Below are 12,777 nucleotides of genomic sequence, written 5' to 3' on the forward strand. Positions count from 1 at the left end.
CACACTCCCTCACACACATCAAATATGATAGCTGAAACAGCTGATTTCAGGCTGCAGTACAACCGCCTCCGCTCCCATAATCACTGCTCTGCCTGGTTTCCACGCATAGTGTTTAGGATGCGTTACGAGTCAGCCCCACGGCCACTACGTCATCGGATCTGCCTGGGCCCCATCACGGAGGATCTTAGGGCCACGTTGCATCTGAATGTTCACACTTCAACACGTTATCCCTTTTAATTGTTCCAACACCAACATTAACTTTGATGTTGTCCCAGGTGAACTGCTGTCTCCGGGCTCTCTGGACGTTATGGATGAGGTGGTGGGCGAGGAGACCGGGGCATCGTCCTCCTCAGCGGGGGCCGATTCGGACGACTCCCTACCCCAGCCGACGCCCATCCCCCTGGTAGAGAGCATCGATGAGGCCCTGGTGCCTGATATCATCGCAGGTACTACTGGGAACCTGTCGTGGTTAGCCCTGTCCATTCTCCACACTTCCCACAACACCACACTGATGTTGATATGATATGATATGTGTGTCTTAAAACATTCTCTTTTTTTTTCATAGCTGCATGTTTACTGTTTTTCTCCACAGTATAGTTTTGTGTATTTTTAATATTGTTGTATTAGTTCTGCCTTTTGGAGTGGGAGTTGAAACATGTCGATTCAGAGCCATTTGGGGCAATTTGTCATTTGAAGTAGTAGTGTTATGATGACTTCTGTGTTCTCATACAGGAACACTGAATTTGGTCATTACTGTATCCTGTGTCTGGACCCTCAAGTAGAGGACTAGAGGAGCTAATGTCTCGATCGGCATTAAAATTGCCCATTAGCAGCGTCCTAAAGAAAGAGTTTCTCCTGTTTGTATGTTTTCCTAGTGTGCTTGCTCGGCAATATTAAGGCTGTTTTCATTATCCAAAGGTGCTCCACCTCTGTCATCTTTGGAAAAAGATAAAGACATAGACTTTGACTTGCTACAAGACCTGATGGATGTTGATATTGATCCTTTAGATATTGATTTGGAAAAAGATCCACTTGCTGCCAAAGTGTTTAAGGTATGTTGATGATGACATCCTATTCTTCTCTTTTATTCTCTGTATTTACAGTAAAGTTGTAGAAAATAAATGAACAGAAATTAAATTCTGATTTTACAAGATAAAGTGAGAATATTGCAAGATAGTTGTGTGTTTAAAGGAAAAAAGTTGTAACATATTCAGGAAGAAAGTTGTAATTTATCAGAATTGATCAGAACATTTTTAATATTTTCAGAAAAAGAAAAGTCATAATCTCTTTTCCCTCCTTCTCATGTCCATCCTCAGCCTATAAGCAGCACCTGGTATGACTACTGGGGCGCTGACTATGGCACGTACGGGTACAACCCGTACATTGGAGGGGTTGGTATCCCAGTCTCCAAACCTCCAGTTGCTGCTGAAAAGCCCGGGTCACAGAGTCTGTCGGTCTCCGTGTCACAGGGTGAGTGAATGCTGGATTATGAGGCTAGTCTTGACTTCTCTAAATAAACGTTATGATGTCTTTGACCTTTTGTCTCTGTGTGTCACAGCACTGGATGCCCGGCTAGAAGTGGGCCTGGAGCAGCAGGCTGAGCTGATGCTCAAAATGATGGCGACTCTACAGGCCGACTCAATTCTACAGGCCCTCACTTCGAGCTCATCTACAGGTAACCACATCAACTAACAGCAACAGAGAAAGCAGGACATGGTTGTTTCACTGCTTATCAATAGAGACCAAACCTTCTTTTCAGTTTCTATTGACAGACTACATGTACTGTATATGTATCATGGCTGTAAGGTTTGCTTGGTGTTTGGCTTTCAGTGAGCCAGGCCTCCAATGGGACCGATGACTCCCTGCTGAGGGCTCTCCATGGAGGAGGCTCTCCTCCAGCAGGCAGCCTGATGATCCAGCCCTCGTCCATCCCCATGTTGAGTGCCTGCTTTAACAAGCTCTTCTCCCTGCTGCAGGTCCACCACGTACAGGTCGGCACACACAAATGTAAAACATGAATTACAGACGCAAGTGGCTGTTTGCGGGTTCAAGCCTTTTTTTCGCTCAATAGAACGAAGCAGCTCAATTGCTAATATGAAAGCCGCAAGCAGCAACGAGCGGGTTTCAGGCTTCACAAAGTCACTTCCATTTGTTTAATTCTGTCTAAAGGAGGAGTAATTGCACACTCAAAGTCCCGCCAGTCATATTTCTTGGGAAGCATTTTGTTTAATGTTTCAACAGCTTCATAAAAAATATCCAGCAAGTTTGGCGATGTTTGGACAAACTGTCATTGATTTATGGCTAAATTTGCACCAGGCCCATGCACATTTTGAACTGATGGTGCCCCCTACTGAGCGATTTCAAAATAGTTTTACACACGTGGTTCAACATTGGTATGAAACGTATCCTGTGACTTTTGTAATGATTGGACAAACATCTTTTTTTTAATTTATAGTCTGATTTGTGTTATGTCACACCCATTCTTTGCATTTGGAATTTTCAGTGTATGTTTCAGGTACTCTTGTGGACATGTCCTGCAAGTTTTGTAATGATTGGCCAAACGTCAAATTGTTGACTTAAGTCTGTTTATGTGTAATAATAATAATAAACCGCACTAAAATATAGGTTATAATCTACAAATGTTTTACTTATTCAACAAAATATAGTCTGTTTCATTAGACAGGTGGACGTCTTTTCACCTGCAAATCAAGTTCATAATAATAACCAATCCTAACCAATTTCATACGAGAGTTTTGAGATTGATTAACTTCTGCATTTACTCAGGATACCTTGTAAACTCAACTCAGTGTCATTTTAAGTATAACAGAAACCTTTTTCTTCTCTCTCAGCTGGAGTCCCTGCTGCAGCTGTGGTTAACACTCAGTCTCAACACGTGTTCTAACGGCACTGAAGAAAGCGGATCAGACATCTTCATGTTCAACGCCGCGCGAGTGCCCACCATCCCACTCAACCAAGGTCAGGACTCCACCACACTGTCGACCCTTCTCAACACCTCCCACCTCCAGATATGTGAATGTAAATGGGTTCTATGGGTACCCACGAGTCTCCCCTTTACAGACATGCCCACTTTATGATGATCACATGCAGTTTGGGGGCAAGTCATAGTCAAGTCAGCACACTGACACACTTGACAGCTGTTGTTGCCTGTTGGGCTGCAGTTTGCCATGTTATGATTTGAGCATATTTCTATGCTAAATGCAGTACCTGTGAGGGTTTCTGGACAATATCTGTCATTGTTTCGTGTTGTTAATTGATTTACAATAATAAATATATACATACATTTGCATAAAGCAGCATATTTGTCCACTCCCATGTTGATAAGAGTATTAAATACTTGACAAATCTCCCTTTAATGTACATTTTGAACGGAGAAAAGATATGCGATTAATTTGCAATGAATCACGATTAACTATCGACAATCATGCGATTAATCGCAATTAAATATTTGAATCGATTGACAGCCCTAATATATATTATTTTTAATTTTTTTTCTGTGTATTTATAATTTGTGTGTGTATTTGTGTGTCCAGCATCCATCAGCAGTTTCCTAACAGTGCTGGCGTGGTACCCCAACACCTCTCTGAGAACATGGTGTCTGGTGCTGCACTCTCTCGCCCTGATGACTAACATGCCAGCCTGCGGTCAGTACTCCACTCTCACTGGTTTCCTTCTGTGTGTGTCATCAACACTAGGGATGTCAAGAGAACTGACACTTCGGTACCATGTCAATTGTCTGGCGTTCAATGATTTATATAAAATCTGTGTTTGAACTTCCAGCCTCCAGCAACGGGATGAGCTCTCAGGAAAGCACAGCACAACAGATGGTGTCTGATCCCACCCTGATTCACGTCCTGGTGCGCTTCCTGTCCGGCAGCAGCACCAACGGGACGAGCCAGCACAGCTCTCAGGTGGGACCCACTGCCACCCAGGCTATGCATGAATTTCTGAGCCGCCTGCAGGTCCACCTGTCCTCCACCTGTCCCCAGATGTTCAGCGAGTTCCTCCTCAAACTCATGCACATCCTGTCTACTGAGAGGTATGCGATCGCTTCTCGGAAAATGTATTGTCGATCAATAATGTTTGCGTGTTACAGCACAGTCATCAGTGCAATATTGACAAAATGCCTTGGGAACTAATGGTTCATCTCCACCCTTCAGGGGTCCGTTCCAGTCAGGCCAGGGTCCACTGGACGCCCAGGTGAAGCTACTGGAGTTTACTCTAGAGCAAAACTTTGAGGTGGTGTCGGTGGCTACCATCTCCTCCGTCATCGAGTCCATCACATTCTTGGTTCACCACTACATCACCTGCTCCGACAAATTGGTTTCCCGCAGCGGCTCAGACAGCTCTGTGGGCGCTCGGGCTTGTTTTGGGGGTTTGTTTGCCAACATCATCCGGCCAGGAGACGCAAAGGCCGTATGCGGAGAGACGACGCGTGACCAACTGATGTTCGACCTCCTCAAGCTGGTCAACGTGCTGGTGCAGCTGCCTCTCTCCGGGGACAGAGAGTTCAGTGGACGGCTGCCGCCGGCCGGCAGCGGAGCGGCCGATAGCAGCGCTTCAGACGAGGAGAAGGTCTGCGGCAGCAAAGAAAGCGTGGCTGGTGGATCCGCCTTCAGTCAGGGTCCCCCTGCAGGTGTGGCCGACCTGGTGTTAGCCAATCAGCAGATCATGAGCCAGATCTTGTCAGCGCTGGGCCAGTGCAACAGCAGCGCCATGGCCATGATCATAGGTAAGACGAATCACAGGAAATGAACACTGCAGCTCCCGTCAGCTCTACCAACAGTTTCAGCATCTTTTCAACTCATTGTTTTGATTTTACTGCCCACAACTTTCTGGTTTTGGTTCACTCTCACCGTTCTGATCTACCCGCTCAGCAGCAAACGGCAGCCAGACACAGTTAGAGACTAGCTGGTGAACATAGTGGAGCATTTAGCAGCTAACACAGCTGCAAAGATAGTGAATATTAGATTTGCATTCATCAGGTGGACACAAACATGACTCCACATTAATGCTAAAGTAGACGTGTTTGCCGAAGCCAATTTATAAAGGGGATGACATGTTGTTGTTGTGTTTACAGCTGCCCCCCCAAGTGGCTAACAAATCAGAAACTGCTGCTTTAAATAAAAGACCATCCATTGGAAGTGCCACATATGTCAATTTTCTGAATGAGAAGCAGAGAAATTCAGCCGATATAACGTTAACACTGTGGCCACAAATTACAAATTGTTGAATATGAATAATGACTGATATTGTGGGACTATTCCTCATTTCATGGGCTATTTGGGGATTTATACATTTTATTTATATATATATATTTATATATATATATATATATATATATATATATATATATATATATATATATATATATATATATATATATATATATATATATATATATATATATATATATATATATATATATATATATATATATATATATATAAATAAAAATAAGTTTCCTAAAACATTACCTAACACTAGCTATAGGTCATACCAGACTGAACACTGTTGCATCAAAACCACTGAGTGTATTGAACTGAACAACAGTGTGTTTAATTACTTTTGAATTGAACTTTTCAGAGAAGGAATGTGTTGTGTTGTTGATGAGTTTATAAATAATTCAATTTCACTTGTAGGTGAATTGTTCCCTTTAAGGAACAAGAGAAGAAAATAGAATATGAGGAGGATAAATCTCTTTTCTCTGTTCCTCAGGAGCCAGCGGCCTCCACCTGACCAAACACGAGAACTTTCACGGCGGCCTCGACGCCATCTCGGTGGGTGACGGCCTCTTCACCATCCTCACCACCCTCAGCAAGAGGGCCACCTCGGTCCAGGTCATGTTACAGCCCATCCTCACATACATGGCCTGTGGTTACATGGGCAGACAGGTGAGCTCTCAGCCTTTGGTGTTTGGGTTTTTGATTATTTGATATATAAAATAAGTCTTGAGCAAACACCAATGTCAAAACTTTAATATGCATTCTTAATGTAACACTCTGTAGGGGTCTCTTTCCACCTGTCAGCTGTCGGAGCCTCTTTTGTGGTTCATCCTCCGAGTGTTGGATACCAGCGAGGCTCTCAAGGCCTTCCATGACATGGGTCGGTATACACACACAACACTTGCCTCCTAACCCAACTTTCAGACCAAATGCACCTTTAGACTGTGCAACAACAATACAAGTGTTTTTGTTTATTGCGTGTAATTCTGTGCGAGATGGGTCTATTAAAATCTTCTCGTCTCAGTCTCCGTCAGACCGTAGCATCGTAGCATCGTAGCATCGTAGCATCACGACGGAAACAGAAAAAAAGTATTTGAGAGCCGAGAAAAAACGTCATCCACCAGCGCTGCTCTTATGTTTTGGAAATACGGCACAACAGTAATCAGACTTTGCTTTACTTTTACTACTGGCAAAGAGGAAAACTTTGCTGAGCTGAGTCCCACAAACAGACGTTGCTTTGCTTGTGTCTGTTCGTGTGTTTTTTTTTTTACCTTCAACTTTATTAAAAACTGGTGCGTGCTGGCCATTGTGATCTGCATCATTTCATGTCCTATTCTGATCGGTTGGTGATTAGACGTAGCGACAGGTACATTGTGAGATTTTGGTACTAAAATTCTGACTTTTTCTGTTCGGCCGTCTTTGGTCGCAGAAAGCTCCGGCAGTGAACGTGTCTCGCAGGGTGATCTATTACCACCATCTAGGGTTGACAACCAGAAATAGAAAATTACTACGTCAATGTTAATGTCAGGCAGCCCAACATTTCACTGTTTAAAGGGGTCTTAAGTGACAAATGTTGAACTTGCTAAATAGTTGTCTGGGAGTTATCCTGGACTAATCCAATCCCACTGCAGGTGATCACTTTACCTTTGTCAAAACACTGATTGCAGAAGAAGAAACATTTTGTAAAACGATTTTCCAGAGCTTTAGTTTTTATAGAAATTGATGCACAGCTGCACAAATGTAAGCACGGATTCTAGCAGCTTCTGGAAAATCTGACCGTAGCTTTCTTGTGTTTACCAGGTGGCGTGCAGTTGATCTGTAACAACATGGTGACCAGCACCCGGGCCATTGTGAACACAGCACGCAGCATGGTGTCCACCATCATGAAGTTCTTAGATTCAGGTCCTGGAAAGACGGCGGATGGCAACCTCAAAGCCAGAGTGATGACCTCGGAGCCAGACAACGCTGAGGGACTCCACAACTTTGCTCCCTTAGGTGCTTTCAGTTCTCAATCTGATACATCGGATCTTACAACATCACACCAACTCTTTGTTAATTCTAAATGGATCTGTTTGTCTTTTCACAGGCACCATCACATCCAGCAGCCCCACAGCACAGCCGGCAGAGGTCCTCCTCCAAGCCACGCCGCCCCACCGCCGGGCCCGCTCAGCTGCCTGGTCCTACATATTCCTGCCGGAGGAGGCGTGGTGTGACCTCACCATCCACCTTCCTGCTGCTGTGCTGCTGAAAGAGCTCCACATCCAGCCACACCTCGCCTCTCTAGCCAGTGAGTAGCACCCAATTTAATAATGAGAGTCAATTAAAAAACTTTGGAATATTTTGGAAAGTGTATTTCCATCACTAATTTTGCAACCATCAAAAGCTTGTCCATCTCATTTGTATGGAAACTCACTTCATTCCTTTATGTTTTGCTGTGTCCACCTTCTCCTACCAACCAGCCTGCCCGTCCTCGGTCTCAGTGGAGATCAGCGCCGACGGGGTCAATATGTTGCCGCTCTCCACACCAGTCATCACCAGTGGCCTGACGTACATAAAGATCCAGCTGGTGAAGGCAGAGGTTACGTCGGCCGTTTGCCTGAGGCTGCACCGGCCTCGCGATGCGAGCACTCTGGGTCTGTCTCAGATCAAACTGTTGGGCCTGACGGCATTCGGTAACACCTCCTCTGCAACTGTCAACAACCCATTCCTGCCTTCTGAGGACCAGGTCTCTAAAACCAGGTACCAGAAAACAGATTTTCGACCGAAAGCATGTCCGTTTGTATTAGCTGTGGGGAATTGTTCTAACCTTTTTCCTTTTTCTTCGTGCAGCATCGGGTGGCTGCGTCTTCTCCACCATTGCCTGACCCACGTCAGTGACCTGGAGGCCATGATGGCCAGCGCTGCAGCACCCACTGCCAACCTGCTGCAGACCTGCGCAGCGTTGCTCATGTCACCTTACTGCGGCATGCACTCTCCCAACATCGAGGCCGTGCTGGTCAAGATCGGCCTGCAGTCCACTCGCATCGGACTCAAACTCATTGACATTCTGCTGAGGAACTGTGCTGCGTCTGGCACCGACCCCGCCAGTGAGTCTCACACACAGCTGCGTCGCTGTCCGAGGGTTAACCCCCTGAGACCCGCCCGCGATCCCAACCGACTTTACGGTCTTTCAGAGGCTGTAGGAGGTTCAGGTTCATAAATCATTTCATCTGATGTCGTTGTTTATCTGACCCGGGGACAGCCGTTAAGAATAACTATATAGAAATAGTCAATCTTCTCGCTGATGGTCTCCTTTGCTTATATAGGACATATAGAGGCATCAGTATTAAACTGAGACTCTTTCATAACCAGTTCATAATTTAAACTATCGAGCATGATAGCCGTCCTTATTTTAGTCTTTGCTTCTGTCTTTGTAGATTTGAACAGTCCTCTGCTGTTTGGGCGACTGAATGGCCTCTCCTCAGACTCCACCATCGACATTCTGTACCAGCTGGGCACCACGCAGGACTCTGGGACCAAAGACAGGTACATCAACTTCACATTGTTACCTTGACTCAAATTGTCCTTAAAGCTGGGGAAGGCAGTGTGTTTTTGGCATCATCGGGCAAAAATTATACGATCAAATTTCAGCATGTTGTGATTCAAGTGGACTGAGAGAAAACCAGACATCTGCACCTCCTCTAGCAGAGAATCTAGAAGGGAGACTTTTAATCACATGTTCCCTCAGCTGTGGAACTCAAACTCAGCATCTTCCTTTAATCTCTTCTGAAGACTCATGACTCTTACGGCTTTTTCTTAACTGATGGTATATTGTAACTATTTATACGATTTTATCTTGATTAGATCTTAAGTTCTGGATGTTAATTATTTTTTTCATGCTTTTATTTTAAAGCACTTTGTTTTTGAATGGTGCTATTTAAATAAAGTTATTATTATTATTAATCGTTATTCTACAAATGCACTTGCATGTTCCTTCAGATGGTGAAAGCCTGATTCAACAGCAGATTATCCTGCTGGAAAATTTGATATTCCAGCATTCCAGATGATGTTTGAAATGAATGACTAGCGCTTGTACAGGTTACTAGGGTTGGGTGGTATATTAAAATGTTTCAACCGGCCATCGTCAGCCCAACAACCTGCGATCTGCGATATATATATATATATATTTGCGCAGATGTTTGTACGTGTGTGTGCGGTGCAGCACGCACACCCCCTACCCCTCCTTCGTTGCCGTAGTTTCAGCTTGGCGATCAGCTGTTGTTGCATAGAAATTCCATCGTGACGCCCCTCACACTGAGGAGACTGAGGAGATGAAGTGGTCTTTTCCAAACCACATACTGAGTTATTTATCAAAGCTTGTTCTGAATTGTTTACCCCTCAGGATCCAGGCTCTTCTCCAGTGGGTCCATGACTCTTCGCGGGTGGCGGCCCACAAGATGAGTGGCCCCATGGGATACGCCTGCGCCGGCTCTTCCTCTACTTCGCCGAGGGAGTACGGCCTCCTCATGCCTTCGCCCTCCCACCTCCACTGTGTGGCAGCCATCCTGTGGCACAGCTACGAGCTGCCCGTTGACTACGACCTGCCTGCGCTGCTCGACAGAGAGCTCTTTGAGTCAGTCATAGTCTTTTCCCTTATCATTAAGAACATACATGCAAGAAATAGTTTACCCCGAAATGGAAATTTAGTCAATAAATGCTCACCCTCACCCTGAAATTAGAGTTGCCCCTTTCAGACATGCACTAATCCTGTTTCAAGGCTTTTCAAGGTTGCACTTAAATATGGACCTACAGCAGTTGTGTGGAGTTTCATGAAGTTTGGTTTAATTAATGACCGATTCCATTCATTTCCCTTCCTCCAGGCTGCTGTATAACTGGTCCATGTCGTTGCCGTGCAACATTGTGCTGAAGAAGGCCGTGGACAGCCTGCTGTGCTCCATGTGTCACATCCACCCCAGCTACTTCTCCCTTCTCATGTCCTGGATGGGGATCGTCTCGGTGCCCAGCGCCAGTCACTCTCAAGCCCAGCAACACCGCCTCGCCATGACCGACGACGGCAAAAAGCAGCATGACGCCAACGCCAATGCCGCGGGACTCACCGACGACTCCAAGCATGCCAGACCCCCCATTAATCTGTCGGAGTCCCAGTTGACCACGCTGTCGGCTGCCTCCCAGTCTCCGGGAGCCATAGAGCAGCTTCTGGACTCGGGCTTACCCTCGCTGCTGGTCCGCAGCCTGGCTCAGTTCTGTGTCGGTCTTCTGGCCAGCGCTGACCTGCCTCTTCCCGCTGCTCAGGCTGAGAAACGACATCACCATCACCACTACCACTCATCCTCCTCAACCTCACACATTCGGACTCCTCTGGCCGCAGAGCTGGTCGCTCCGGTGCTGCGCTTCCTGACGGAAGTAGGCAACAGCCACGCCATGAAAGACTGGTTAGGAGGACCAGAGGTAAACTCGCTCTGGACGGCGCTGCTCTTCCTGCTGTGCCATTCCAGTGCCAGTGCCGGTGCCAATGCAGGCTGTCAGCCCATGGGCTCCGGATCTGCGGCAGGTCCGGCTCCATCCCAGCCTCAGGCTTCAGGGTCGCGCTACTCCCTGGTGTCTTCTGGGAAGGCGGGAGGTCTCACCACCCAGCAGAGGACTGCTCTGGAGAATGCCACCGTGGCCTTCTTTCTCCAGTGTATCTCCTGCCACCCTAACAACCAGCGGCTCATGGCTCAGGTCAGCTCTTATATTCCACTCTGTTAAGATAATGGCAAAAACTTAAGGTTTCACTTTCTCTGAGACTCTGAGTTTTGACAACTTGGACACAGATTTGCTGATGTAATTAGTCAAAAGTCTGTTTTTTTCAACCTAACAAAGCTGTAGAGATCACTATTTTAAATGACACTATTAGTCATGTTTGTTAAGGCCTTGCTGGTATCGATGAGAAACTCTTTTCATTCAGATGTATTCATTGGTCTCTGTATTGATTTTAATATGTTTTCTGGCTGCAGGTTCTCTGTGAGCTCTTCCAGTCTGCACCCCAGCGCGGCAACGTGCCCATCTCTGGAAACATCTCAGGCTTCATACGAAGGCTTTTCCTGCAGCTCATGCTGGAGGACGAGAAGGTCACGGTCTTCCTGCAGTCTCCCTGTCCGGTGGGTAACGTTCCATGTTGGTGAATATCTGCTCCCTCTCTCCTTTCCAGACGGGAGAGAAAAAAATGTCTGTTTAATCAGTTGTGGCTACGCACAGCCTTCCGATGCCACTAGCACGGCTGCAGGCTCTTAGTCTTAGTTTTGTTTTCCGTTGCATCAACCAATCAGTTTGCTTGATGCTCAGTGGTGAGCTGGATCTATGTATACAGAGACGTTGACATGTATCTTCAGAGAACCATAATTCCTGTCTCGGTGTCATCATACATGTATAGCTGTTGTCTGTCATGAACAATGCTCTCCTAATGTAAATATAGAAGAAATAATTCCTGTTGCTCTGTCGTGAGTCACTCCTCCCTTTCAATTGAGAAATATAAACATTTGAACTCTTCCCCAAACACATCTATTATTAACCAAAGCCATTTTTTCAGCGACCTGATCAGATCAGATGGTCCAGATGAAATAATCGGGTCACAGCAGGTCACACTTTGTGATGGACATAACATTCATGACTGATATGATAACATTTATGGCAGAAGATCCCCCACCAGGTCGATAAAACAGCTTAAACCGAGTGATTGATGTAGAATTCAGCTTTGACCACAAGGGGACAGCACAGTAATGTTTATGTTTATTTCATGTCTCCTTAAATCATTCTTATATAGTTGCAACTGTTGTGGAATAATATAATTTAATGTATATTGAATCATCCCTTTTTTCCCCTTTCCTCTTCTCAGTTATACAAAGGACGCATCAATGCCACCAGCCACATGATCCAGCATCCCATGTACGGAGCAGGCCACAAGTTCCGCACCCTCCATCTGCCCATCTCCACCACGCTGGCTGAAGTCCTGGACCGGGTGTCTGGTACGTTTCAATACAGAAAACTTTAACCTTTCACTAGAACGAGCTGCCGTACACAACATAAACGCAGAACAAAGGGTTTGGATTAGCGCACCGAGCAGTGTGGATATGTAAGCCTTACAGCCAATAGAAAGAAATCAGCTACTAGCACGTGGATGAGAAGTACAACACGCCTTGTGAGAAGGCACATTAATTAGCTGATGTTTTATTGCTTAAGATCATAATCATTGGGGTGTCCTTATGGCCTGGTAGTTAAATTGTATACCATGTAACCAGTTTGATTCTCCTGGAAACCTTTTTTTTTTACTTAACTAAGGCTGAGATTATCAAACAACATGGTTCTTATATCCTTTTATCCATTCATATGTAGAGAATTATGGTGTGTTGCAAACCTGTGGACACATAACTTCCAGATACTGAGAAACAGAACATGATCACACAGAGCACACCGTCAACTCGATCATGGTTCGGTGAACCAGTATCCTAGGCCAGCAGTTCCTAACCCAGAGGGCCTCAAAGTGTTGCAAAATGTA

General features: G+C 45.5%; 1 protein-coding gene across 6 annotated transcripts in view; it reads left to right on the plus strand.

Moving 5' to 3' along the window:
• birc6 (baculoviral IAP repeat containing 6) overlaps positions 1–12,777 on the plus strand; it is a 99,058-nt gene that overhangs the window by 43,074 nt on the left and 43,207 nt on the right. For 4 of the 6 annotated variants that reach the window (XM_074645666.1, XM_074645667.1, XM_074645669.1 and 1 more), the window contains exons 37-56: positions 276–446; positions 919–1,052; positions 1,317–1,470; positions 1,559–1,675; positions 1,831–1,991; positions 2,850–2,976; positions 3,552–3,662; positions 3,799–4,057; positions 4,179–4,750; positions 5,737–5,912; positions 6,027–6,123; positions 7,044–7,238; positions 7,330–7,530; positions 7,703–7,982; positions 8,073–8,434; positions 8,660–8,768; positions 9,625–9,855; positions 10,103–10,964; positions 11,240–11,383; positions 12,118–12,247. In XM_074645666.1, coding sequence (XP_074501767.1) covers positions 276–446; positions 919–1,052; positions 1,317–1,470; positions 1,559–1,675; positions 1,831–1,991; positions 2,850–2,976; positions 3,552–3,662; positions 3,799–4,057; positions 4,179–4,750; positions 5,737–5,912; positions 6,027–6,123; positions 7,044–7,238; positions 7,330–7,530; positions 7,703–7,982; positions 8,073–8,434; positions 8,660–8,768; positions 9,625–9,855; positions 10,103–10,964; positions 11,240–11,383; positions 12,118–12,247 — 4,593 coding nt within the window. The remainder of the gene's footprint in view (positions 1–275; positions 447–918; positions 1,053–1,316; positions 1,471–1,558; positions 1,676–1,830; positions 1,992–2,849; positions 2,977–3,551; positions 3,663–3,798; positions 4,058–4,178; positions 4,751–5,736; positions 5,913–6,026; positions 6,124–7,043; positions 7,239–7,329; positions 7,531–7,702; positions 7,983–8,072; positions 8,435–8,659; positions 8,769–9,624; positions 9,856–10,102; positions 10,965–11,239; positions 11,384–12,117; positions 12,248–12,777) is intronic. The other 2 variants (XM_074645671.1, XM_074645672.1) reach the window with 2 other exon arrangements.

The sequence above is a fragment of the Sebastes fasciatus genome, chromosome 9, assembly GCF_043250625.1.
Source record: "Sebastes fasciatus isolate fSebFas1 chromosome 9, fSebFas1.pri, whole genome shotgun sequence".
NCBI classification, from domain to species: domain Eukaryota; kingdom Metazoa; phylum Chordata; class Actinopteri; order Perciformes; family Sebastidae; genus Sebastes; species Sebastes fasciatus.